Raw genomic sequence first — 26,583 nt, 5'->3', positions numbered from 1 at the left:
TGTGTGGGGAATGAGATAAGGGAGAACAAGAAGTCTTGGAAATAGAGGAGCTCCTCTATTACCTGATTTCACTTAAATTTGGTTGTTATTTTTCTGGTTTGACAGTTAAAGCCCAGAAAACTGTAGGGACCTGTGCAGGGTCTCCCAACATCCATGCTACTGTTCCTTCACTTACATGAATATGCATGACAGAGATCAAGTATGTTCCCTTCTCACTTCCACACTTCACCTCCTCCATGCTCTTGGTCAAACTCAGCATTGCATATATACATACATGAAAATAAACCTAAAAAATCCAGACCCTCAAGGATATTTGGTGATATTACAAAGTGTAATGGACTCTCATTTAGGAAATGATATTCTATCTAGTGGACAAATGTCATTCCTGATTATATCTTTGTGGCCAATGTCCCCTCTGGGCTGAGGGAGGCAGAGGAGGACAGAACAGAAAGAATTGCAGGTACAGGGCTGTTGGCTACCTCTCTGGTACCTGAGAAAATACTAATTAGCCACTGCTGACAGACCAGGTCCCCAGTGATGGGACCTATGAAATGTAGACAAACAGGATGATGAGAAGAGATTAATGTGTTTAATAAGCATTAATGTGATTTTTAAGAAAGGACTTTGTTCTTTCATAGGGATAGAAAAGCAGGAAACAAAACAAATTAACCTCTTCCCAACAAATCAAAGTGACAAAAACTTTTCCATTTCTAAAAGTTGTAAGAAAATAATACATAATTACCATTTAATGATACTGCCCTTATTACTTATTGTCTGGCAAACGGCTGATGTTAATTCACTTTGTTTTGTTTTGTTTTTTTAAATCATTTCAGCCTAATCTGATTACTTTGCCTTTGTCTGTACACTTGACAGGTTAATCTGAATCAAAATAGAAAACACATGCAGAATAGGCTTGGCTATACAGCTGTTCGCCTCATTGTTCATATATTGATACAAAGTCAAAATACATGAAATGAGTACTTCTAAAATAAATATCACTAGTATTGTACTGGAAAATAAAGATGAAAATAAAAGGCGAGTAATGAATAAGACATGCGCTATATTGCTGATGATATAAGATTGATTTCCCTTGGGGGAACCACCAGAAATAAAAAGTACTTTATTTATTATTGTAAATGAATGTGTCTATTTGCCTGATACTTAGGTACATGCCTTGTCCATGGGACCCTGATTTTCATTTTGTATAGGAAATGAAAGGTAGGAAGATATAAGGAAGGAAAAAGAAATCAAAGGCTAAAACCTGCATTCTCTCTGGGTTTTCCATAAACTATTAATATAGATGCTTATATTACCGTTCTCTCCATCAGACTTCCTTTCATGGTCAGTGTCAGTCAAGGACAATGCGGAGTTGGCCCGGCTGGACAAACAGGAACTATGCTCTGATTTCATCCCCCGGATCCACATTCTCAGCGCATGGTCAGGGGAGGCAGCGCCTTCCGTCTCAGTGTCCACATCAGATCCCATCTCTAGCTGGTAGCCGTGCCGGGAAACGCTGTGCATGTCTGTCTGGTAGCCAGAGCAGAGGGTGTGAGGAGTCTCACAGAATTCCATCTCTGAGAAGAAACAAAGTTCAGAGGAAAAACTTAGAAGGAAACAGAAATACCTGGTCAAATTCTACTTTTTTTGTCCTTATGTTCCCCCCCTCCATTGTTAGTATTTCTGTCTTTGCAAAGTTAGAATTCTGGCCTTTTTATTTATGGTAGCTAGGATTATGTGCTTATTTTGCGCTTCTGTAGCTTAAAATTATGCTCCTGTTGATTCTTACAAGGTTCTGGAAAAAGCATGCCCAAAATAGCTTTATAGCTACAATTTTAGATTACACAAATGTAATGAAATAAGTGAGTACAGGGGAGTGTAAAGTGTAGAGAGCTGTCCTTTAAAAGATATTTCTCTTCTAGGAAGAATATATATGATCGTCAGAGCACACCTATGCTTAAAATATTAAAATTATTGCCTTTTCTAAGTATTTCATATACCTTAGAGTTAAGAGTACATAATTCAAGGTGAAAACTGTGAGGAAAAAGCATTAAGATTAAATATACTTTTCAAAAGTATTTTTCCCAAACACATTAGTCTAAACTCTAAAATTATGAGTACCTAATATCACTATTTCCCATTGTCTCCAAAGAATATTGAGGCTGACTTTATGCTCGTTACTCTGTTTCATTCATTCTTTGAAGAAATACATAAAATCTTTCAATCATATATTATACCTCAGCAGTGCTTTGAGGCTTGGATTCCCCGCCACCCCCCTCCCCACCAAACTTCCCCTAAGCCTTAGAATCATAAAATATTTAGGATCTTAGAGATGATATAATGAATCCCCTCTGTCTACAGTTGAGGAAAATAAAGTCCAGAGGACAGACAGCACCATCCATAGCCAATGTCGGATAGCAACAGAGTCCTTTTTCCTAGAACATCTGCAATTGATGTCTGCTAGACACCAAGGAAGCGCCATCAACTTACTGCATGGATATCAGGCATTCATTCAGTTTTACAGTCAATTTTGCATTCAATTATGGCAAAATGTCAAAAAGGGGGAAAGATGCTTTAACAGACCTTAATAAGTTAATGAAAAATGACCACATGCCAAGACATATCATCTGAAATGTCCATGTAATACTTAGATAAGGTAATCCGGGGATGTTGTACACTATATAGGATTTTCTCAGACTGACATCAGAGACAGGGTATGTCATTTGGCCAGGAAGAAGCTTAACTGAGTGCATCTAATCCTTAGCACATATCAATAAAATGCAAACCCTAAAATGAATTTAATTCTTTGAATACAAAAGTGCTAGAATTTAGACTGACCACATTTAGACCAATTTAAACTGACTCTTCGAGAAAGGCGAGTACAGAATACAAACAGGGTTTTTTAATGACTATTTGTGTGTGTGTGTGTGTGACATGTAATTGTCAAACAAGGGTTTAACAAATCAAGTATTAATGCTTATTCAATAGGCATTAGGTGCCCAGCATGGTGTTCTGTGACACATGTTTTAGGCAAATAAAGCTACTATATTGTATTAGGGAAAGTCAACTATAAATTTTTTCAGGGTTATTCATCACTGTTGAGGATGTTGCTTATGACTTTTGTGATGAATGTCTTTAAGAGTAATTCTGTTTTTCTATCAAAATTTTCTAAATTCCAAAGGAGGGATGTTTAAAAAAAACAGGCATGGTTTCCATGTCATACACAAAACCTTATAAAACTGGGCTTCTCCTCGACGTAAGGCTAAAAGTAAAAATCCATCTTTCCCAATATAAATTTTAGTGATCTAGAACATTGTGATCAGTTAGTATTCATGCCCCTTAATTTCACAAAGATATCCAATCCTGTGTAGTTGCTGCTGCAGCGACCTTGTCATGAACCTGTCAGCTTGGAGCTGTAGGAAAGGAAGTTTATCTAGGCCTGCATTCACAACTTCCTTCCTTCCCCTAGACGAGTGGTTCCCAAACTTCTGCATGCTTCAGAATCACCTGGAAGGTTTGTCAAGACACAGGTTGCTGTGCCTGCCCTCCCCGACCCTGTCTCAATGTCTCATTCAGCTGGTCTGTGGTAGAGCTAAAGAATCTGCATTTCTCACAAGTTCACAGGTGAAGGCTTATGCTATTTGTCCACGGACCACACTTTGAAAACTTCTTCCCTACAGTTTTCTTAGAAATCAGTGGGAGCTAGGGAAATGGGAGAAGTCAGAGAGCAATCTTACTGTGGCATTACCAAAGATTTTGCAACAACTCAAATTCTATTTGGACACCAGCAAGAAAGTTATTGAACTGAATTACTCTAAAATGCCCCCCTCCCATCTATTTGCATGGATTCAGGGCACTAATTAAGGAATTTACTTTTAAAAGCACAAACCTGCATTTATTTTCACTCATACAATGATGTATGAGATGTGACTTTCCAAAGATCTTAATATACACATCTGAGTCAAATTAAAGACATTCATTGGAAAAGGATGAGCAAATAAAAATAGACAGCTAATTTGTCACTTCAGATACTAAAATAATAGAAAAGTTCTTTTAAAATAACCACTGATGGATGTAAGCAGAATCCCTCTTTGTTAAAGTGATTTCCCCCCATTCAAAAAGAAACTTGAACATGGATTTGTTCCCGTCTAAGGAAATGTGGTATAATATGATAAAAAATTATGTAAGATTTCTATTGGAACAATGATTTGAATGCAAAGACTAAACATCACATTCCCTTAAACACAGTCAGATAAAAGTATACTTCCTTACCAATATGTAACTTTCAAAAGTAACAATCCAAGTAAGCTATCAGTTGCTTGTTTTCTGATGATAAAGAAAAAAGTTAAATAAATAAGTAAAGAAAGAAAAGGAAAAGTTTCACTTATTTACAGTAAGTGATATTCATTGAACAGCCGCACTTCCCTTTCTTGAAATCGATGTTACCATTGTAAATTATTTCCTTAAAAACACAAATGTCTTGGTGGTATTCAAAACTCCCATAGGATGTACTTTCTATAAAAGCACTTACAAGGCACCATAAGTGGATGTTTTTAGCCTTGCACATATAACCTTGTTACCTAAAATACTACTTTTTCCCAAGAGAAGATAAAGTTCAATTGGATTTAGTATAGATCTATTCTTACCAAAAAGATAGCCACAAGAGAAATGTAAGTACAATCTTTGAATATCTAAGATGTAAACGGATAGACTGGCAACATGAGAAACTACATTTCAAGAGTAAACAGACAAAGATGATCCCAAGTGAATGATGTACGTAGGCCTCATGAACATGTATTTAATTCTGATTGAAAGGAAAAACTATTTTGCAGCCTTGTAGGAGACAAATCTGAGCAGATTAATAAAGAGTTGAAATCCAGTTTTAAAAATGGGCAAGAGATTCAAAGAGATACTTCACAGAAAAAGATACAGGAAGGAACAAACAAATGAAAAGATGTTCAACATAATTAGTTATTAGGAAAGTGCAAACTAAAACTATAATGAGATACCACTACAGACCTACCAGAATGGTTAAAAAATTCTGACCACATCAGCTGTGGAGCAACTACATATACTACTGGTAAGAAAGTCAAATGGTACAATCACTTTGGAAAATAATCTGATGGTACAATCACTTTGGAAAATAATCTGGAAGCTTCCTAAAGAGATAAAGCTAAATTTAACAGGAGAACAAGGTACTTTGGGACATTTATCACAAAAAAATAAAAATTGCTATCCACGCAAATATCTGTATGAGGTTGTTCAGAAACTTTACTCAGTAACAGCTAAAAATTAGAAACAACCCAGGTGTCCAGGAATAGCTAATAGGATGAATCATCTGTGGTATGTGCATACTATGGAATACTACTCAGTCAAAAAAAGAACATTTGATATATAATAAGATGCATGGACCTCAAAATAATTACGGTGAGTGAAAAAAAAAAAGACCAACAGAAGGTGTATATATTGCATGTTTCCATTTAAATAAAATTCTATAAATGCAAATCTACCTGCAGTGATAGAAAGCAGATCAGTGGTTATGTCTAGGGGAAGAAAGTAAGGGAGAAATAGAGAACAAAGGGGCACAAGGATACTTTTGGGATGATCTAAACATCTGCCATCTTGACTGTGGCAATAGTTACACATGTGTATGCATACCACAGTTTATCATATTGTACACTTTACATTTGTGTAGTTTATTGTACTTCAGTTATACCTCTATACTTATTGTTTTTTTCAGTGCATTGTACTCCATAAGATGGGCTTCTGAGGTAGCTCAGTGGTAAAGAATCTACCTGCCAAGCAGGAGACATGGGTTCAATCCCTGGGTCGGAAAGATTCCCTGGAGGAGGAAATGGTAACCCACTTCAGTACTCTTGCCTGGAAAATCCAATGGGCAGAGGAGGCTAGTAGGCTGTAGTCCATGGGGTTGCAAAAGAGTTTGACATGACTTAGGGACTAAACAACAACAACGATAAGCCCATAAGATAGAAAGAGAGTTAGGAGACTGAAGAACCCCTTAGTTTTCACAAGTGGAGCCAAGGGTCTCTGAGCCAGAAGGAGGTTCAGCTTTTTTCCTCCTAGTGTTAGAAAGTACATGTAATAATGAACAAAAAGGTATTCAAAATGCTGTTTTGCTTATTTATAAGTTAAGAGGCACTCAAGGCTAAGTGACTCAAGATTTGTCATTGATCCTCTTGGGAGCATTTTTTTCCTAAGGAACATAAGAGTTGAAGAGTTTTAGAGGGGAAACTAAAGATGAAACTGATCACTGATGAGCTTTCAGCAGCTAAGGGAACATTCAGTAGTTGGGAATCATGAGACTAAGTTGAGTGGATCTGGCATGAAGAATCACTATAGGCCTCTATTAATGCTAATGAGTTAATAATTTTTAAAAAATTCTTTAACATACTGAATAAAATGAACCACTATATATTCTTTATGAATCTAGGGATTGATCTTCAGGTGTTCAGTCTGAAGAAGTCATTTATCAAAACTTGAAAGAGAAAGTAATAGTTATTTATATCAGCATTTTTCTAGAAATGCCATTTCTGAGTTTCTGATAAGCTCAAGACTTTATTTTTCTTTCAATTCTACCTATCCACACTTCCTCTAAAAATGGAGCTTTAGGACATCACACTCCAAATAAATCATTGGAAGTCAGAAAGCGTGATAAATCTTAGCCATGACCTGAGTGATTTGGAATATAACTTCCAAAGAATTTACTCTACTTCCAAAATAAGAAAGAGAGAGAGGTCATAAAATTATTATCCTTAATTATTGTAATTCATAACAAGCCTTATGGACTATATGCAAAGACGGGTGTTATTAATTAGCCATGTGATTTTTAGATAAGTCACTTAATATCTTGGGGCCTCAGTTTCCTCATTTGCAAAATGTTCAGGTCCAACTAGAAATAAATCTCTAGGTAAACTCTCTTGTAATAAAATTCTGTTAACTATAACTTAAGGCTGTTAGTGCAAAATGTGAAATGGTTAATATTTTCAAATGGGAAAAGCATTAGTGGTTTTATGGGTCAAGGTGCTATTCATATTTCTACTGTGAAGGATAATCAGTCACATTAGCTAAATAAGATCTTGTCATTATTACAAGTCTTACTATGTTAAAGTATTGATACAGCCTAGGTATCCATAGTGAATTGTAGGATTATTGATAAACAAAGTACATAAACTATATCATGTAAAAATCAATTTAGTAAATAGTTCCTCATGAAACATGAAATCATCAGTTTATGAACGTGGTTATTACAGAAATTATTTTATGGCAATGCATTGGAAATCCCATGGACAAAGGAGACTGGTGGGCTACAGTCCATGGGGGTCGTAAAAGTTGGACACGATTTAGCGACTAAACCATCACCCACTCTATGGCACAGTGAATAAAAATTCACACAACTGAAAAATACTACACAGCCACTAATAATTTGTTACTGGCTCTAGGGAAAATTTCAATGAGTTATTATGGTCTTCAGCAAAAAATATGAAGAAGGGAAGGAAGGATAGAAAAAAAAAAAGAGGGAGAGAGGGAAGAAGGAAGGAAGGCAGAAGGAAGGGGAGGAGAGAGACGGGGAGGGAGAGAAGGAGGCAGAAAGGGGCAAGACCAGACAGGAGGCAAATGATTTTCACAACTGGGTACCATTTTACATTTCTCAGTCTCGGGACTTTGAAAGGAAAATGGTATCAAATTGTCAAACAAATCAGTTCATGTAAGTTTACTTAAACACAGTTCTGCTGAACACCCACTCAATTTCAAGTCAGGAAAACAAAACAAAATAGACTTCTCTGATTTCTCCTAGTCTTTGAAAATTAGCCCAATTTAACATCTTCTTCTTTTACTTTGTGAAAAAGCTTTATCAAACCCACAGTACTACACTAGGCCCCGAACAGAGTGAGTTAACAGGACCATTTCACGTCCTTTGGCAAGTTTCACAGAGGGCCTTTTTAAAGATCCGAATGACAACAGACTAATAAAGGTATACCACCCAGACCTGACCTTTATTTTTCTGCTCAGGCCTCATCAGCCTTTTCTAGGGCACAGGAGTAATAGATGGAATGCTCTCGCATGCAAGTCTGGAGCCTGTGGATATCAGAGGACTTAAATAACTAAGCTTCCTGAAGCCTAGTCTCCCCACCTCCTAGCTCCAAATGCACCCATTATCTCGGTACTCAGGACCTACCAATTTTGCCTTTTTTAATTTTCAAGATTTATCCATCTTGTCAATATAGTGAAAAATAAGGCAAAAAACCTGGGCAGAATTAAAAGCCTAAAGTATAAGCATTCATGCTTTGTGACTGATATTGGCTCACTGGAGCCATCCCAGAACACAGTTAAAAGACCATGTTAATGTTAGAAAGGATACACTCCAAAGTATAGCAAGTTGCAAATCTATAAACATGGCTCAAACCAGAGAAGGACACAGAATTACAGCACACTTCTTGGGGATGAGGTAGGAAGATGAGGATGTGAGGGAGGAACTTGGAAGAAATCAAAAGGGACTTCAATCTTATTTAGATAGACATGAAAATATCCTTCCAACCTAAGAAGGAAGGAAATATGATGTGGGAATAAACAATTTCTGTTTACTTCCTTGAACAAATATTCATCTTAGTGCAGGGTCCAGCTTAGACTGTACTCGCATAAAATGGGAGAATTTTCTCTGAAGCTAATTCAGTTACCATAACAAAAAAGATGAGGCCTGTTTTACAGCCTTCGTGACAAGAGTCTAGAAAAAGATTCAGGGACTAGAAAAGATGGTGGGAGGTCCTGGACTTCAACAGAAGTTTAGATCAATGAGAACCTGTGCAGGTTCACTTTATTTCAACATTTCAAATGAGACAGAGACTTCCTGGCCTCAATGAGAAATTTTCAGGGCTACTGAACACTGAAAATGCATGGTGCTCAACGGCCCTAAAAATTTCTCATTTCTTACCTGTGCTGGTCCAATTTTCTGGCTATTCATATCACTTTGGAGCCTGAATCCTTATTGACCATTGTGGTCTTCCATGTATACTTTTGTATTTTCATTATGTTCACTAAGGATGTGAAGCTGTTTGTTTATTGTGTGTATTTTGCATGTATGCATGTGGGTGTGTATTAAACTGCATTAATCTGCAGCACAAAACCATCTAGAGAAGTGAGAACAGTGAGTAAAGAGTTAAATGACTGCTTAAAACACTTGCAAATGCTTCAAACACATACTCTTAAAGGCAAGCAATGTGACCTCTGTAACATTTTACTCTAATCTGTAAGCATTTATTTTGTGACAATTGAGTAAAGATATCAAGAGAGAACTGTGTACTAGAGTCACTGTCCACAAAGAGCTACAGAGCAAAAGGCATTCTGCTCCATTAAGGGATTCTTATCACCATCTTTCAAAGACGACCTATTTATTTTGCCTCAGTATCTTTGGACATCTTTTGTCAGCCACCTAGAATATGTCCCTCTGATTTTTGACCAGTTTAATTCCTAATTTAATTTCACCAATTTAATTCTGGCTTGGGTCAGTACCTTCACAAACTGTTCTCCAACTTTCTCCCCCCTGCCAATAATCTTATACCCTTCCTTAGAGCATTTCTAATCTTTACTACATGACTTTTATATTCTTTCTCTGTATGCGTATTGTCTGTATTACCTGCTGAATTAGACCTCCAGACCCTAGTGTTTCCTAAAATTTTAGAATCTCCCAAAATCAAATGAGATAACTTCTGCAAAGTTTTGTATGGTCTATGAGTGATAGTCACTCAGTCATGTCCAACTTTTTGTGACCCCATGGACTATAGAGTTCATGGAATTCTCCAGGCCAGAATACTGGAGTGGGTAGCATTTCCCTTCTCCCAGGGATTTTCCCAACCCAGGGATTGAACCCAGATCTCCCACAGTGCAGGTAGATGCTTTACCAGCTGAGTCACAAGGGAAGCCCATGGTCTATGAAGGACCATATAAATAAAAGGTAGTACTGCCATCCCTTCAGGCCTTAGAATAACTCTAGACAAGGAGTGATCAAAAAATAACAAAATTTTAAAGTCAGTAGTTAATATAAAAGCAGTCTTGAAAAGATTAAATTGTTTAATAAAATTCTGACACATATGAATTGTTTTGTTTAACATAAAACAAGGCTGACCACTGCAAATTTAAAAATTGCTATTTTGGTATACAAGCTATGAATTTCAAATAATCAATGCTCCAGAAATTTGGCAAAAAGAGAAGGACAGCAACCCACTGACCATGGATTTAGGAAAAGAAAAAAAAAACTATTTATAACAATGTTAAACTAATGGGGAACAAGTTCTCTGTATTGTCTTCTGACTGAAATAGTCTCACAAAGAAAGTTGTCCTCACTATTATTTTTGGCTTAAAGAATTGGAAAATGAATCCCTATTAAGATTCTTCAAAATACACCCTAGGGTGTGGTGTTGAACTGGGAAGTCTTTGAACAAACCAGCCACAAAGCCCTGGTAGAAGATGACCTTTCAGTTGACTTGAGTCAAAACTTCTTTTGCTCTTACCTTGATATCAGTTCCATCCTACATACCATATACAAATGACCACCTTGGCAAGTTTATAGAGCGTCCTGGAGTGTGCAGGTGGCTCCTCTGAGAGACTGTTTTCATGAACTCAGAGAATGTTTTTTTTTTCTTTTTCATTTATTTTTATTAGTTGGAGGCTAATTAGTTTACAATATTGTAGTGGTTTTTGTCATACATTGACATGAATCAGCCATGGAGTTACATGTATTCCCCATCCCCATCCCCCCTCCCACCTCCCTCTTCACCAGATTTTTTCAGAGATAGAAGTAGCTTTCCAAATGGGCAAAAGTTGTGGGAAGAACTTTTAGAATGCTCATTAGGAACTTCCAAATTTGAATTCTGTTTAGAGAAACATCCTGGAGAAGAATTCTACTTCCAGGCAAGATAGGGTGACAGGGACCAAATGTATTCTCATGCCTGAAACAGCAACACAAAGCAGACAAAATATATGAAACACTGGTTTTCAGACATTGGGCAACAAAGGAAAGTGATCCCCGAGATATGGGAAACAAATGGCATGAGCCCTATGAATGCTCCAGCTTACTGCCTGCAGAGTTTCCAGATCTTAGCACAGGGAGGTAGAGTGTAGGGGGGGCCTGGCAGTTTCTATGAGTTGAGGAGGCAAACCTGCTGGTCTGGAAAAGCCAACAACTAGAGTTGGCTGCACTGAGTACCAAACAGGAGAGGGCTGCAAGAGAAAAGAGAATTCGAGGGACCTGCAGATGTCCCCAGAGTCCAGAACAGCACATGGGTGCAAGGACACCACCTGCGGCTGGAGAAAGAACCATCTGAAATGATTAAAGAAAACAACTTTGAAACAGGGCTGTCCCTGTTCTCAACAGCCAGGGTGAAAAACCTCATAATTCATGAGCACTGAGTAGGGTACTCAAAAAGAGTTCAAAAGTCCTAGATCTATTATTGAAATTTGTTAAGGGGTGTGGTCAATGCCTGGCAACAGTTTTCTCCTTTTGCATCTTGCTATTAAGTATTCTTAGGTGTGAAGTGAAGTGAAAGTCATTCAATCGTGTCTGACTCTTTGTGACCCCATGGACTGTCCATGGAGTCTGTCTCCAGGCCAGAATACTGGAGTGGGTAGCAGTTGCCTTCTCCAGGGGATCTTCCCAAGCCAGGGATCAAATCCGGGTCTCCCACATTGCAGGCAGATTCTTGACCAGTTGAGCTACCACGGAAGCCCCCATGTCTTATAAAGTTAAACATACTCTTAGATAACTATTTACCCAATAGAAATGAAATCATGTATTCATACAAAGACATGTACACAAATGCTCACAGCATTTTTATTTGTAATGGCCAAAGGTTAGAAATAGCTCAAATAGCCATCAACAGATGCATAACTGCATACTCTCCTACATTCAGACAGTGGACTACTGTCGTTCTTCAGTTGCTAAGTCGGGTCTTAATCTTTTCAACCCCATGGACTGTAGCATGCCAGGTTCCTCTGTCCTCCGCTATCACCCGGAGTTTGCTCAAATTCATGTCCATTGAGTTAGTGATGCTACTTAACCATCTCATCCTCTGCCACCCCCTTCTCCTTTTGCCTTCAATCTTTCCCAGCGTCAGGGTCTTTTCAGTGAGTCAGCTCTTCACATCAACTGGCCAAAGTAATGGAACTTCTATTGACCCATAAAAAGGAATAAACTATTGATACATACAAAAACGTGGATAAATATCAAACTATGCTGAGTTTTTTCTAAGGGTTAAAAAGTCTACATACTCTATGCTTTCATTTATGCAAAACTCTACAAAATGCAAACTAATCTATAGTGACAGAAAGCAAATCCCAAGTTGCCTGGAGTGGAGATGGTTGGGAGTGGTAGAGGGAAAAGCCTTACAGAGTGGCAAGAGAAAACTTTGAGAGGTTACTGATATATTCATTATGATGACTGTGGTGTTTTCATGGGTCAAAATTTGCCAAATTTTACACTATAAATATGTACAATTTATTATATATTAATTATACCTTAGTAAGCAAGGTTCTAGAAAATGGAGACGCAAAGAACGTTTTGTTTGCCTAATTTAAATTTCCCAGTTGAATACTGGGTGCAATGAAACAAAGTAACAACTGATAAAACTGAAAAACCCATCTGTGTTCACAAACTGCCATGAGTGAAGGAAATGGCAGGTGAATTTCTCTTGACTTGCCTTCCATTTTTCCTTCACCCTGGTAAAATCAGACGGGTTTCAATTCTGGATACTAAAATTCCTGAATGCTCTGATTGTTACAGACATGTAAAAATGATCAACAAATTAGGTTCGATCCTAATGTGGCAGGAAAGATTCATGGGCCAATCTGGGATCAACAACAAAGTACTATGACCAATCAGGTGGACTCAATACTAGTGACACACATTTGCCATTCCCACCTTAACAGGTTAGTTGCCTTTGTTTTATTCTATAGCTATAGATTTCTCACATAATCCTGACTAACTATTCTGTGCAAATGCATGTTCTTTGTTGCAAAGACTAGAAGAGAAGATATGATTAATTCAGTGCAGATGCAGCCCTACTCTTTAAACAACACTCAAAAGCTACCTCTCACTAATGGGAGGTTATAATGTTCCCTTTGTTTACCACTAGTTTCTGCAAGGGCTCTTTAGTAGCATCGTGTATATATATTCAATGGTAGAATGGGTTATTACACAAAAACAGTTGCACAGTAGTCAAATACTCTAGTAATCAGAGCCAGTCTTGACCTCATTCTGAAGTATAGTTCAACTGAACTAATAGAGTTATTTTTGAGAGTTGTGTTTACATTACAATCCTACCTGTACAAACTCTTATTTAGAAAGAAAAGCCGTTCTCTATTTGCTGTGGAAATTGGGAAGCTACCTGATTTATGAGGAAATTCTGATTTCAAAGCACACATTCTCCAGTCCTAGGGCACAAGCAGATGGAACTCAAGCTATGTAGGGACATGCAGTAATTTTTTTTTTTCGTTTTCTTTTTTTGTTTTACATATTGGGGAAGAAAGTACATCTAAGGCAGGAGATAGATGGGCCTCAGGCTGAGTAGCTGGAATCTGTCTCCTGTGGACAGAAACTCCAAGACAAAGATAATGACAGGAGCAAGGAGATATAAGATAGAGATCACTATTTCTCATTGCTGAGGTCAAGGAGACCTCCCAAACTACACATGTGCAGAAAGGAATCTCAGGGGTCAGAGAAGGGATGGGATGTCAGACCATACTATGTTAGGTCAACTTCCTAAAGACCCTTGCAGGAGAATTCATCTTGGCTAAAAGATGCTGGTGCACACAGGAGAGGGCCCCAAGTGAGACCAAATAATGGACTCAACACAGGCAAAGCAAGATGACTGGCCAGAGGGAACCCAGAAGAACTGCCTCCATATAAGTGATTCAGTCTACCACAAAGGCACGACTCTCTCTGAGCCCACCTATGTGTGCTTTTTTTCCTCAGAGTAAACACTTTACTTGTTTCACCACTTTCCATCTCTTTATTGAAATTCCTTTCTCCGAAGTAGATGTGCCAGGGCCTTGTCACCAGCCCCTGGCAATCGTGGTCTAGTGGCTAGGATCCGGCCCTCTCACTGCCATGGCCTGGCTTCAATCACTGGTCAGGGAATTGAGATCCTGCTTCGAGGGGCCACAGACAGAGGCCACCTGAGATCACATCCAGATATGAATTTAGCATCTTCAACACACCAGGCCCTAAGACACATTATTTTATTTCTCACAGTATGTTCTGTGAGAAAAGTTATTATTATCCCTATCTTCCAAACAAAGCAACTGAAGCTCAAAGAGAGTATATGTAAACTGTCCAAGACCACACAGATATCAAGTGGCAAGGCCAACTTCGAACAGTTTTAAGACTGAGTCCTAATCACCTTACATAGCATACGAAGTTCTAAGTAGCACATTCGAATGCACAGTACCTTTCCTCATTGGTACAATGTGCATGTGGCTCATGCCAGAACTTTCTGCTTCTTGCCTTCCTAGGTTTCATTCAGCTTGCTGCTGTTTCCATCTGGATTTTCACAGCCAGCCGCCAAAACACTTTGAGGGATATGGCAGCTGGGAGAAAATGGGCATTTCCTTTGTCGCTGACAGTATGAAAAAGAGATCCTTAAACTATGCATATATTAACTCATTGTTCTTATAAGAGGTTAATGTATTTTTACAACTTCTTTTGAAGTATTATTTCACTTTGTACTGATTCTTATGGATTCACTTCATCACCATCATGTCACTTTGACTCACTGAAAATAACAGTGATATTTTAGAGCACATTCCATGCTTCCAGACAACACAAATAGTATCTGGGTCTACAGGCAGACAAATAAAAGAAAACGTTGGCCTCTCCTGTGTTCAGATCCCTAGCTCATAGCAGCTGCCTTGAGGAGAGTTTTGAAATTATTTAACATTTACAAAAATGAGAAGAATATTATTCATTGGGAAATGTGTGTTAGGGTATTACTTCAGCACATTATCACCCAGCCAGAGGAGACAATCAGATCAAAACTGGGGCATTTCCTGTTTACAAGGTAACATTACCATTTCAGGCTAAATAGATTGCCTAAATCTCTGATATATATTCAGAACTTAACATGTACCACAGCATTCAGAGAATGGCTTTGAGTTCAAAATACTCTAAAAATTTTGATTAAATGTTGAGGAAGTTTCTCTTTATTTTAAATTTATCAAGGAGGTATGAAATTAGATAAAGGCATGCTTCTCTTTAGTGATCATTTAGAGCTAACACTGCAGGCAATTTCTACAAAATGCGTTTTCCAAAACCTCTTAAAGCTAGAAAGCAAATACAAACAGCAACAATAACATTAGTGCTTTTGAATTGGAAACTTCTATGGCCCAATTCCTTATTAACGCTGCCCTAAACATTTAACCCAAACAAGCAAATGAACATTTCAGGCACTTAAAAAACAATGCTCAATCTACATAAACAAGTGCAATTGTGTTCATTTTACAGATTTTGGAAAGATGTGTGGGTGAAGCAGTCTATGAGAATTGCCCAAGGACATTAATGATATAAGGACAGATGTAACACGAGTGGGCACAATGCCTGAACAGTTGACTCCATCCAATCCCCAAATCATCATTTTTGGGGAAAAAAGATCCCACACAAACTGCTTGGTGAATATTCATTTTTGACATAGTTACTGGCTCTTTCACTGGTTCCAAGGTTTGTCCTAGACATGATTCTAAGGTAGGTGTCTTCCTTCTGTCTACCCATTTGCTCCTGAGCCTCCCCTACTTCATACCCAGCATCCATTATTTTTATGGTGTCACCTCCTTGACTAAAACTTTAACTCCATCTGTTTATTCTCTCTTTCTTTTTCAACTGTTCCTTTTTGTGGACAGATTCCTCAGAGTAGAGCACTATGCTAGCAAATCTGATAAAATGAAGCCAGGTTTATTTAGTACACTTACTTTCCCCAAATTCATGCCAAACGATATACTATCATTTTTAATAGGACACTCCCACTTTTAGTTTTCATACACTCAATTCATAAGTTATAAAATAAGCATTAATTAAGCACCTACTATATAATATGCACTATCCTGGTGGCTCAGACGGTAAAGTGTCTGCCTGTAGTGCGGGAGACCCAGGTTCGATCCCTGGGTTGGGAAGATCCCCTGGAGAAGGAAATGACAATCCACTCCAGTACTCTTGCCTGGAAAATTCCATGGACTGAGGAGCCTACTAGGCTACAGTGTCGGACACGACTGAGCGACTTCACATGATAGGATTCAGTCAGATAAGAAAGAATGGGAAAGACATGACCTCTCCCCTTGAAGGGCTGATAATCTAGTGACAGCCTGGAAATGATGACAGGACAAGGAGGAAGTCCCATGACAAATTTATGCATAAAGGATTATGGAGTCCCAGGGACGTGAGGGACTCTTCCTGCCTGGAAGATTGAGAATGCCTTCAGAGAAGAGTTGCACCTCAAAAAATGATGAATGTGACTCTGGAAAGTTAAAAACATGGTAAGATCACTTCTAGCAGAGAGAATCACATGTATAAACGCAATGGTCTGTGCAAGGAAATGGTAAATTCAATGAATAGCAAATTACTTGCTGTGTCTATGCCATAGGTGAAATTCTTCAAGCTAGGTTTCGACATTATGAAAACTTCCAGATGTACAAGCTGGATTTAGAAAAGGCAGAGGAACCACAGATCAAATTGCCAACATCCACTGGATCATACAAAAAGCAAGAGAATTTCAGAAAAACATTTATTTCTACTCATTGACTACAGTAAAGCCTTTGACTATGTGAATCACAACAAACTGTGGAAAATTATTAAAGAGATGGAATACCAGACCACCTTACCTGTCTCTTGAGAAACCCATATGTGGGTCAAGAAGCAACAGTTAGAACTGGACATGGAACAATGGACTAGTTCAAAATTGGGAAAGGAGTATGGCAAGGCTGTATATTGTCACCCTGCTTATTTAACTTACATGCAGAGTACATCATGTGAAATGTTGGACTGGATGAATCACAAGCTGGAATTGAGATTTCTGGAAGAAATATCAATAACCTCAGATACGTGGATGCCACCACCCTAATGGCAGAAAGTAAAGAGGAACTAAAGAGCCTCTTAATGAGGGTGAAAAAGGAGAGTGAAAAAGCTGGCTTAAAACTCAACATTCAAAAAGCGAAGATCATGGCATATGGTCCCATCACTTCATGGCAAATAGATGGGGAAAAATGGGACAGTGGCAGATTTTATTTTCTTGGGCTCCAAAATCACTGTGGACAGTGACTGTAGCAATGACATTGAAAGATGCTCCTTGGAAGAAAAGCAATGACAAACCTAGACAGCATATTAAAAAGCAGAGACATCATTTTGCCAACAAAGGTCTGTATAGTCAAAGCAATGGGTTTTAAAGTAGTCATACATGGATGTGAGAGTTGGACCATAAAGAAGGCTGAGGGATAAAGAATTGATGCTTTCAAACTATGGTGCTGGAGAAGACTCTTGAGAGACCCTTGGACAGCAAGGAGATCAAACCAGTCAACCCTAAAAGAAATTAACCCTGAATATTCATTAGAGGGACTGATACTGAAGCTAAAACTCCAATACTTTGACCACCTGATGCAAAGAGCTGACTTGTTAGAAAAGACCTTGATGTTGAGAAAGACTGAGGGTGGTAGGAGAAAGGGGCAACAGAGGATGAAATGGTTGGATGGCATCATTGACTCAATGGACATGAGTCGGAGCAAACTCCAGGAAATAGTGAAGGACAGGAAAGCCTGGTGTGGAGCAGTCCATGGGGTCACAAAGAGTTGGACAGGACTTAGTAACCGAACAACAACATGCTATGGGTGTATGGGTTGAGGCACTAGTTTGCAAAGGGCCTTTCTTGCCTCAAATTATATCCCACTCTGCCTACTGTTCCTTATATGTAAGGGTGCCAGAATCATTATACACAAACAAATTTTAAGAATTTTTCAGAAGTCTATGAAACATCCTGGAAATTCCGGAGTTCTGAATCTTCCTCCAGAATGTAAGAAAATTCATTTTTTTTAACAATCATGTATTAACCATATAATGCGGCAAGTATTTTTACAGGTACTAGTGAAAATCAATGAACAATACAGAGAAAAATCCCTGCCATTATGGAGCTCACATTCTACTTGGAATAAATTTGCAATAATGGTCTTCAGACCAAACTCAGTATCAGAATTACACAGATTTTCATCTGTATATTAATCTGTGTATTACTCTCTGGTTATTTCATCTGGGTATTCATTCGAGGTCCCTCCGGAGGTTTCATTAAAACTTGTCTATATGAAAGCATTGATGTGCTGGAATTTAGCTTCTTGTAACACCTGAATCTACTCTGTGAAAACAATGTCTTCTGTGTATCCTCTGTCAGGGAGGTTGAGGACCTTGGGAAGGTAGGCTGAAGATGTGCTACATTTGACCCTGCTATATGTGCTCAGTTTGCTTCCAGAGAGATTTTTGGCTAAATGCTTGAGAGGTTAAAATAATCTTGAGGGCAGGGGATGAAGGGGGAGGCCAGCTTTCAGTGACTGGGACTTGGTAGGGAGGAGGAAGAGAAAAATTGAATTATTCCAGTTTATGTATTGAATGATAAGCCTGTCACTCTTCTATTTCATGCTATATAATCAATAATAATAATAAAAAAATACATTCTGGATAGGGTGTCCTACATAAATACCAAACAATATTTGCTCTAAGAGTTTCAAGTCTGGGCAGGGTTATTTAAAACAGTCGAATTGTGAACAGTTTAATTTTAGCACTAGGTTAAAATTACAGAAAGATAACTTTCACTCATCTAGGAAATCAGTTTTATTTCTTAGCCTACATAAAATTCAAATGGGCCTTAGGAGAGGTGTGAAAAGAAAACTGGAAAGGCCATTTGGAATTCTAATTATTCATATATGAAATATATATATATATTATCTACTGGTATATTAAAAATGCCACTGGATTTCAAATTCACATTTCAATAAAGAAGCCCTTTACAATATGAATTAGTAGAATAATTTAAGTATAAACTTGGACTCATCGGTATGTAAAAAATTAAAAAAACATTTATCATAATTTTTTTTACTACTACTATTCATGTAAAGGAGATGTTGGGTTTTTATAAGCAGAGGTAGCAACTTATGTCTGATATACAGTTATATACATTCCCAACATGATTTCATACATAAATATTTCATTAATATAAATAAGGAGAAAAAGCCCACATTCCCCCCTACGACTCTTCATGTTAAAAAATACCCTAGTTCTCTTGGTAAGGTGACAGAAAACTATTTAGTCTTTGCAGATACATTAATGGGGGGAGGGGTGACTAGGGCACCATTAAAGCAACTGGAACAAGTAATTTACAAAAAGCACCTCTTACTAGTTTGAAGAGTTAATATGTTTCTCTCCTCTGAAATGAATGATTTCTTTTTAGTTGTTAGCAACATAAAAACCAGTACATAGCAGGCATCATGAGCAATGGGTCCTCTTAATAAAAATGATTAATAGGTACATATTTATATACATATATCCACATGTGCACAACACAACTCACACATTGTGATTTCCAGCCATACCTTAACTTATGCTTTCTGAAACACAAGAGACTGCCTCCACTAGAATGTTCCCTAAAATCAGGAGCTAAGCTCCATCCAGGGATAATGATAAGTTGATGACTAATCTTCACTGGATGTCATATTACAGAACCTTCTGATCCCTACCAAAACAACAACAATAATAATAACAACAACAATAAACCATCATTCTAATGCTTGAAAATGAAAGTGGTAGTCGCTCAGTTGTGTCCAACCCTTTGCGACCCCATGGACTGTAGCCTGCCAGGCTCCTCTGTCCATGGAATTCTCCAGGCAAATACACTGGAGAGGGTAGTCATTCCCTAACCCAGGGATCGAACCCAGGTCTGCTGCATCTCCTGCACTGGCAGGCAGGTTCTTTACCACTGAGCTACCCGGGAAGCCCTATTCTAAGCTTACCATGTGACAAACACTATGCCATATACTTTGCATACATTATGCATTTAATCCTAACAATAACTCTCTGAGACAGGTATTAGTATTGTCATGAATTAACAAATGCGGAAACTGAGAAGAGGTTAAAATACTTGACTACAGACACCACTTCTAGTAAGAGGTGAAGTTAAATTTCAAATCCCAGTCATCTGTATTTAACACCTGTTCCTTCTAACACCTGTTCCCCAGTGGCTCACCAGTAAAGAATTTGCCTGCAATGCAGGAGATGCGGGAGACATGGGTTCAACCACTGGGTTGGAAAGATCACCTGGAGAAAAGAACAACTACTTACTCCACTATTCTTGCCTGGAGAATTCCATGGGCAGAGAAACCTGGCAGGCTGTGGTCCATAGGTTGGCAAGGAGTTGGACACTACTGAAGCGACTGAGCATACACACACACACATGCACGTATGCACTTCTAACTGTATACTACCTAGTAGCAAAAAGGTTATGAATTCACTTTGTTACAGGTAAAATGAACTCTAAAGCTAGTGGTGGTAGCCAAGGATAGTCGAAGCTAATATAGTCTCTAATATCAAGAAACTTAATTTCTAATTAGAGAAACAAGATATAACTACATATACGTGGTAGAATATACAACTGGAGCCCAATGAATGGTCCAGATAATAAGTACTAGGAGAGTATGGAGGAGAGGATGGTCAGAAAAATGGGTTAGTGACATCTCATGGTGGTGGTAGATTAAGCTAGGATTTAATGAATGGGTAGGTTTGAAAGAGTAAAGGGAAGAGTTTAGACTCAATACTGTGCTCCATATTTGTATATTCAACTATTCATCAGTCATCTAACTTAGCTATGTAAAGTGAAAGTGAAAGTGAAGTTGCTCAGTCGTGTCCGACTCTTTGCGACCCCATGGACTGTAGCCTACCACGCTTCTCCATCCATGGGATTTTCCAGGCAAGAGTACTGGAGTGGGTTGCCATTTCCTTTGCCAGAGGATCTTCCCAACCCAGGGATCGAACCCAGGTCTTCCACATTGTAGGCGGATGCTTTACCATCTGAGCCACAAGGTAAGTCCTATGTAAAAGCTACCTCAAATAAAAAGAAAACGTGCAAAGCTAATATGACTATCATTGCCTCCAAACCCAACCCTCCTCTTGCCATTTCATTTTAGTTTCTTGTGCAGAAACCTGAAACCTAGGAGTCACCCTGCCAACCCCAGATTCAACACATTAAACCTGGTCATTCTTATTTCTTAATTATACCTTGAACCTATCCAGTTCTTTCCTTTCCACTTTCAATAATCCATGGTTTAAATGACTGCAATAACCTAACTGGCCCCCTTGCTTCTAATCTTGTTCCCCTTCTAATACATTCTCTGCATAGCCAACAAACATATGATAAAACTAACCACATCTCCCCCTGTCAATACCTTCCTGGAATGTTCAGAATAAATCTGAAAGTCCTTAATATACTGTTCAAAGCCCCTATATGATCTGGCTTCCTATTCCTCTAGCCTCTTTCTCTCTTCCTGTAGCAATACTGCACTTCTTCCACTTTCTCATCCTCCTCTTCACCTCATGATATTTATGCACACTGTTCCCTCTTTTCCTTCTCATTGCTTTACTCTTTACCTGGTTAATTCTTTCTTCTCTATCAGATGATACCTCACTTCTTTGGCCCTTCAGTCTGGATTAGATCCTTCTTTCTTCATAGCACTTATCACAATGATAATATCAGGATTATTTACATAATTATGCGATGACTGTGTAAAATGACCAGAATGTGAATTCCTTGAGAGTAGCGACCATGACTGTCTTAATCATCATTGTATATAGCCATGTCCAAAATAACTTTTTATACAAAGAAGCATCAGTATATATTTGGTGAATAAAGGAGTGCATTGGGAATGCATACTAAGCTAAGACAGTACTAAGCAGACAGTGGGAATGAGAATGCCAGAACTAGGGAACTGATGATAGCCTGAGAGTAGCTTCAACACATGGTTCTTCGCTCAGGAAATAAACCAGCTTTTCTGAATTATAGAGTTCATACAGAGGGTGAAGAGAAACTAAAGAGCCTCTTGATGAGGGTAAAAAAGGAGAGTGAAAAAGCTGGCTTAAAATTCAATATTCAGAAAACTAAGATCATGGCATCCAATTTCATAACTTCAAGGCAAATAGAAGGGGAAAAAATGGAAGTGGTGACAGACTTTATTTCTTAGGCTTCAAAATCACTGCAGACAATGACTGCAGCCATGAAATTAAAAGATGCTTGCTCCTTGGAAAGAAATCTATGACAAACCTAGACAGTATATTAAAAAAGCAGAGACATTACTTTGCCAACAAACCAGTCAAAGCTATGGTTTTTCCAGTAGTCATGTAAGGATGTGAGAGATGAACCATAAAGAAGGCTGAGCACCAAAGAATTGATGCCTTCAAACTGTGGTGCTGGAGAAGACTTTTGAGAGTCCCTTGGACAGTAAGGAGATCAAACAAATCAATTCTAAAGGAAATCAACCTTGAATATGCATCAGAAACTGATGCTAAAGCTCCAATTCTTCAGCCACCTGATGCAAAGAGCTGACTCATTGGGAAAGGCCCTGATGCTGAGAAAGATTGAGGGCAGGGGGATAAGGGGCCACAGAGGATAAGATGGTTGAGTGGCATTACCTACTCAATAGACATGAGTTTGAGCAAACTCTGGGAGATAGCGAAGGACAGGGAAGCTTGGTGTGCTGCAGTCCATGTGGCTGCAAAGGTTTGGATATGACTTAGCAGCTGAACAACAACAACATAAACAGTGAAAGAGCTTCTCAGGTAGTGCAGTGGTAAAAAGTTCTCCAGTCCAGGTTGGATGCATGAGACAAGTGCTCGGGGCTGGTGCACTGGGATGACCCAGAGGGATGGAATGGGGAAGGGGTGGGAGGGGGGATCGGGATGGGGAACACATGTAAATCCATGGCTGATTCATGTCAATGTATGACAAAAACCACTACAATATTGTAAAGTAATTAGCCTCCAACTAATAAAAATAAATGGAAAAAAAAAGTTCACCTGCCAATTCAGGAGACATAGGAGATGAGGGTTCAATCCTTGGGTCGAGAAGAATCCCCTGGAGAAACAAATGTCAACCCACTCCAGTATTCCTGCCTGGAAAATCCCATTAACAGAGGAGCCTGATGGGTTACAGTCCATGGGGTCGCAAAGAATCAGACACAACTGACCATGAATAAAACAAAATAGAGGGTGAAAAGAAAGATGATACTGTGAAGGAAGATTGTGAAGGACCTTAATAAGGTAAGTATTTCAGAATTTATTCTATAGGCAATAATAGAGAACAGCTGAAGGCTTGAGGTGGTTCAGACCTGCCTCTCGGTTATCTGTTGCTCTCATGATTGCTTGTATGTTCTCCATTTTAGCCAGGAGTTTCCAAATATCTGGCCTTACCTTCAGTATATATGGACCAGCTGTGTTTGGAGACATTCCTGCCCAATGGAACTGCCACATGTTTGAATGACTGACTCACTGTGATTTCCCCAGTGACCATCTCTATCTGCAGTCTCACTTCTTTAAGGAAACCACTTTTTACCACTATTTTAGACCTCTGATTGAAAAAAATAAGCTCCTATCTGTTTTGCAGTCTTAGCCACAGTGACTGTTTAAGAGGTGGACACCTGATCTAGTCTGGGACTTAGGCCAGGAGAATCCAGATATGTCCTCAGGTTTTCTTTTTTCTTTTTTTAATGTTTATTGTAAGTAGGTAGAAGAGACCCTTTCCTCTTAGTCTGCTACATAGGTTGACAGCCCAGAGCAGTCAGCACTGGCTAGATTTCCAATTTGTACATAATGAAGGTAATATGCAGAGAGAGAGCTAGGCATAAGGAGCCTTGATAGTGCTCAAGTCAATGCTTTCGGCCTGTGTTCTAGCTTTCCTTAAGACCACACCCACCTTGTTGAATGGACACTAGCCAATAAAAATTTGTCTTCTGTTAAACTACTTGGCTTTGGGTTTCCATCACTGAAATCAGAGACCTGACTACGAAAAAAAATTCAGATGAAATAGGTATAGAGTTGGATTTGGGAAATGTCTTCATGGTCAAGTCTCTGCTAATGGATGCTTGTATATCATGCCTTATCCCCACACAAATTTACTGGCTCTTGTTTTTTGACTTGGATTTTTAACTGTCCTTGGGTGTATCACCTGTACATCCCAGGACCAAGGGGAGAGCCTGATCCATAATCAGTGCCTTATAACTATCTATTGAATTGAACTCTGACAGATTCCTCCTGTAGATTTTTAATTTTCCTATTATTTCAACTCCAATAAGCCTGGTTGATGAGCTTGTTCTGCTAGTTGACCACACTATTCTGCTGCCTTCTGATATTATCTTACTCTGGACACCCCTGTCTAACTTATTCACCCTTTGCTTCCTTCTAGTACATTCACTGGCTCATCTGACTTTCTCACCTTTATCAAGAAAAATTAAGTCACTTGGCTCAACACTACTCTGTGGTAGCCAAGTCATATATATGCTCAGGGCTCTCTATATTCTGACATTAGCTCTGCCCCTAGGAATGAAACAGAAAGGGAATATCAAACTTATAAGATCTGGACTCAAAATTTCAAACCCACTTTCTGATGCTGGTTTCTCAAAGTTAACCAAACAGAAAACTTGTCTACGTGTTTCCTTCTCTCTATCCAAACTCTTTGGACTGAGTTTCATATCCTGGCTTGGCTTGTCTCTGAAGTATATTTACATGTAAGAATTTAGGAAGAGGAAGACATCTCAATGAAGATATCGAGAACTTGAGTCAGGGAGTAGCCAGTTTTCTAACAGAAGCAAGGAAAAGTGTCATGTTGTGGTTCTAAGTGTGAAGAGAAATTTTAAGAAAAATATACTGCCCATTAGCTATTCAGCCAAGTGAAAGAGGTCTTACTCAACTCAATGTCAAGGAAGAGATCGGAACTGACATTCAGTAAGGGTCTATTTTGTGCTAAGAAAGAGTTTTATATATATTTCACATTTAAAGATATAATCATCACAATGACTCGGAGAGGTAGCCATTATTAACTTTATTTTACACATGAGAGAACATGGTCAAGCTAAATACACTGGCATTGTCGATTTTTAAAAATGGAGCTACAATTTGATCACATATCTGTTTGACTCTGAAGTCTCTTTCTGCCTAGCCTGAATAAGCCAAACCTTCAAGTACCTATACTTCAACAACTATTCAGTATTTGAATATTGTCCTTAAATTCAAGTAATTTTTTTGCATAAAAAGACCAACCTCTCTATATTTGTCTGTTGAAAGTTAAAATCATTTTTCAAGGTTTACTTCAAATTGTCTCATTTCAAAGTTTTGGTCTAACCAATTAGTGTTGTAATTAGAGTTTTATTTTACTAGTTACTAAATAGTCATTATTAAATGCCTTATAGTATTTCTCTGTTTTGTCTCTTTCTTCTATTACCAGGTAGTCATAGAATGAAGGCTTAAGAATGTTTCTCAGATATCACACAGAAAAGGAGTCATTTTAAAAAGACTTTCAATAATTAAAGGTTGAATTTTTAAAAGAAAATATGGTTAACTCTGAATCAGTCCAAAATATGGATTTTATGTGAATTCCTCACTCTCTAAGCATCATGTTAACTGATATATATGACAAGTTCTGCAACTCATCTCTCTCACCTCTCAATACTATATCATGGACTTTTTCCATGTCAGAATATATGGATCTGCTTCATTCTTTTTAATTTTGTTGTTGTTCAGTGGCCAAGTCATGTCCAACTCTTTGCAACCCCATGGACTGTAGCGCGCCAGGTTCCCCTGTCCTTCACTATCTCCTGGAGTTTACTCAAATTCATATCCACTGGGTCAGTGATGCTATCTAACCATTCATCCTCTGCTACCAATACTTGTAAGGAATTCCATTATCTGATGATATAATTTATTAACCAGACTTTCATGTTTAGCTTGTTTTGAAGTATTTACTATCACAATCAAGGTTCAATCACTATCCTTGTACACACATCTTTCTGCACTCTTGCTATTTTTATGTAAGTTAAACTCCTGAAAACCTGACTGCTGGTCACAGCACATATGCTTTTTAAGATTTGTTAGATTCTGCCAAGCTATGCTATGAAAGATTATTCTAACTCACATTCCTACCCAACAGTGTGCCCAAGCGCCACCTTCCTTATGTCCTTAAAAACAGTAGATTTTATCAGCCATCTTTTTGTTTCTTTTGCCAAATATGAAGGTAAAAATGCTATTTCATTCTTACTTGCATTTTATTTATATGCATTTACATTTGCATTCTTTTTATTTGAGTGTCTTTTTATATATTTATTGGTAATATGTAATTCTTTCATTTGTATATGGAATATTCTAGCCTGTTTCATTTTAGATGTGCCAAATATTATCTCTCAACCACTTGCTTCTCCTTGTTGCTTGTATGTGTTAGTCGCTCAATCCTGTCCGACTCTGGGAGCCCATGGACTGTAGCCTGACAGGCTCCTCTGTCCATGGAATTCTCCAGGCAA

At 38.3% G+C, this 26,583-nt stretch overlaps 1 protein-coding gene across 3 annotated transcripts in view; it reads right to left on the bottom strand.

Moving 5' to 3' along the window:
* TENM1 (teneurin transmembrane protein 1) overlaps nucleotides 1–26,583 on the bottom strand; it is an 891,941-nt gene that overhangs the window by 562,516 nt on the left and 302,842 nt on the right. For all 3 annotated transcript variants that reach the window (XM_043459374.1, XM_043459376.1, XM_043459375.1), the window contains one exon: nucleotides 1,314–1,574. In XM_043459374.1, the coding sequence (XP_043315309.1) occupies nucleotides 1,314–1,574 (261 nt within the window). The remainder of the gene's footprint in view (nucleotides 1–1,313; nucleotides 1,575–26,583) is intronic.

The sequence above is a fragment of the Cervus canadensis genome, chromosome X (assembly GCF_019320065.1).
Source record: "Cervus canadensis isolate Bull #8, Minnesota chromosome X, ASM1932006v1, whole genome shotgun sequence".
Taxonomy (NCBI): domain Eukaryota; kingdom Metazoa; phylum Chordata; class Mammalia; order Artiodactyla; family Cervidae; genus Cervus; species Cervus canadensis.
Note: the sequence above shows the minus strand (reverse complement) of the source record. Positions and strands in the feature narration are given on the sequence as shown.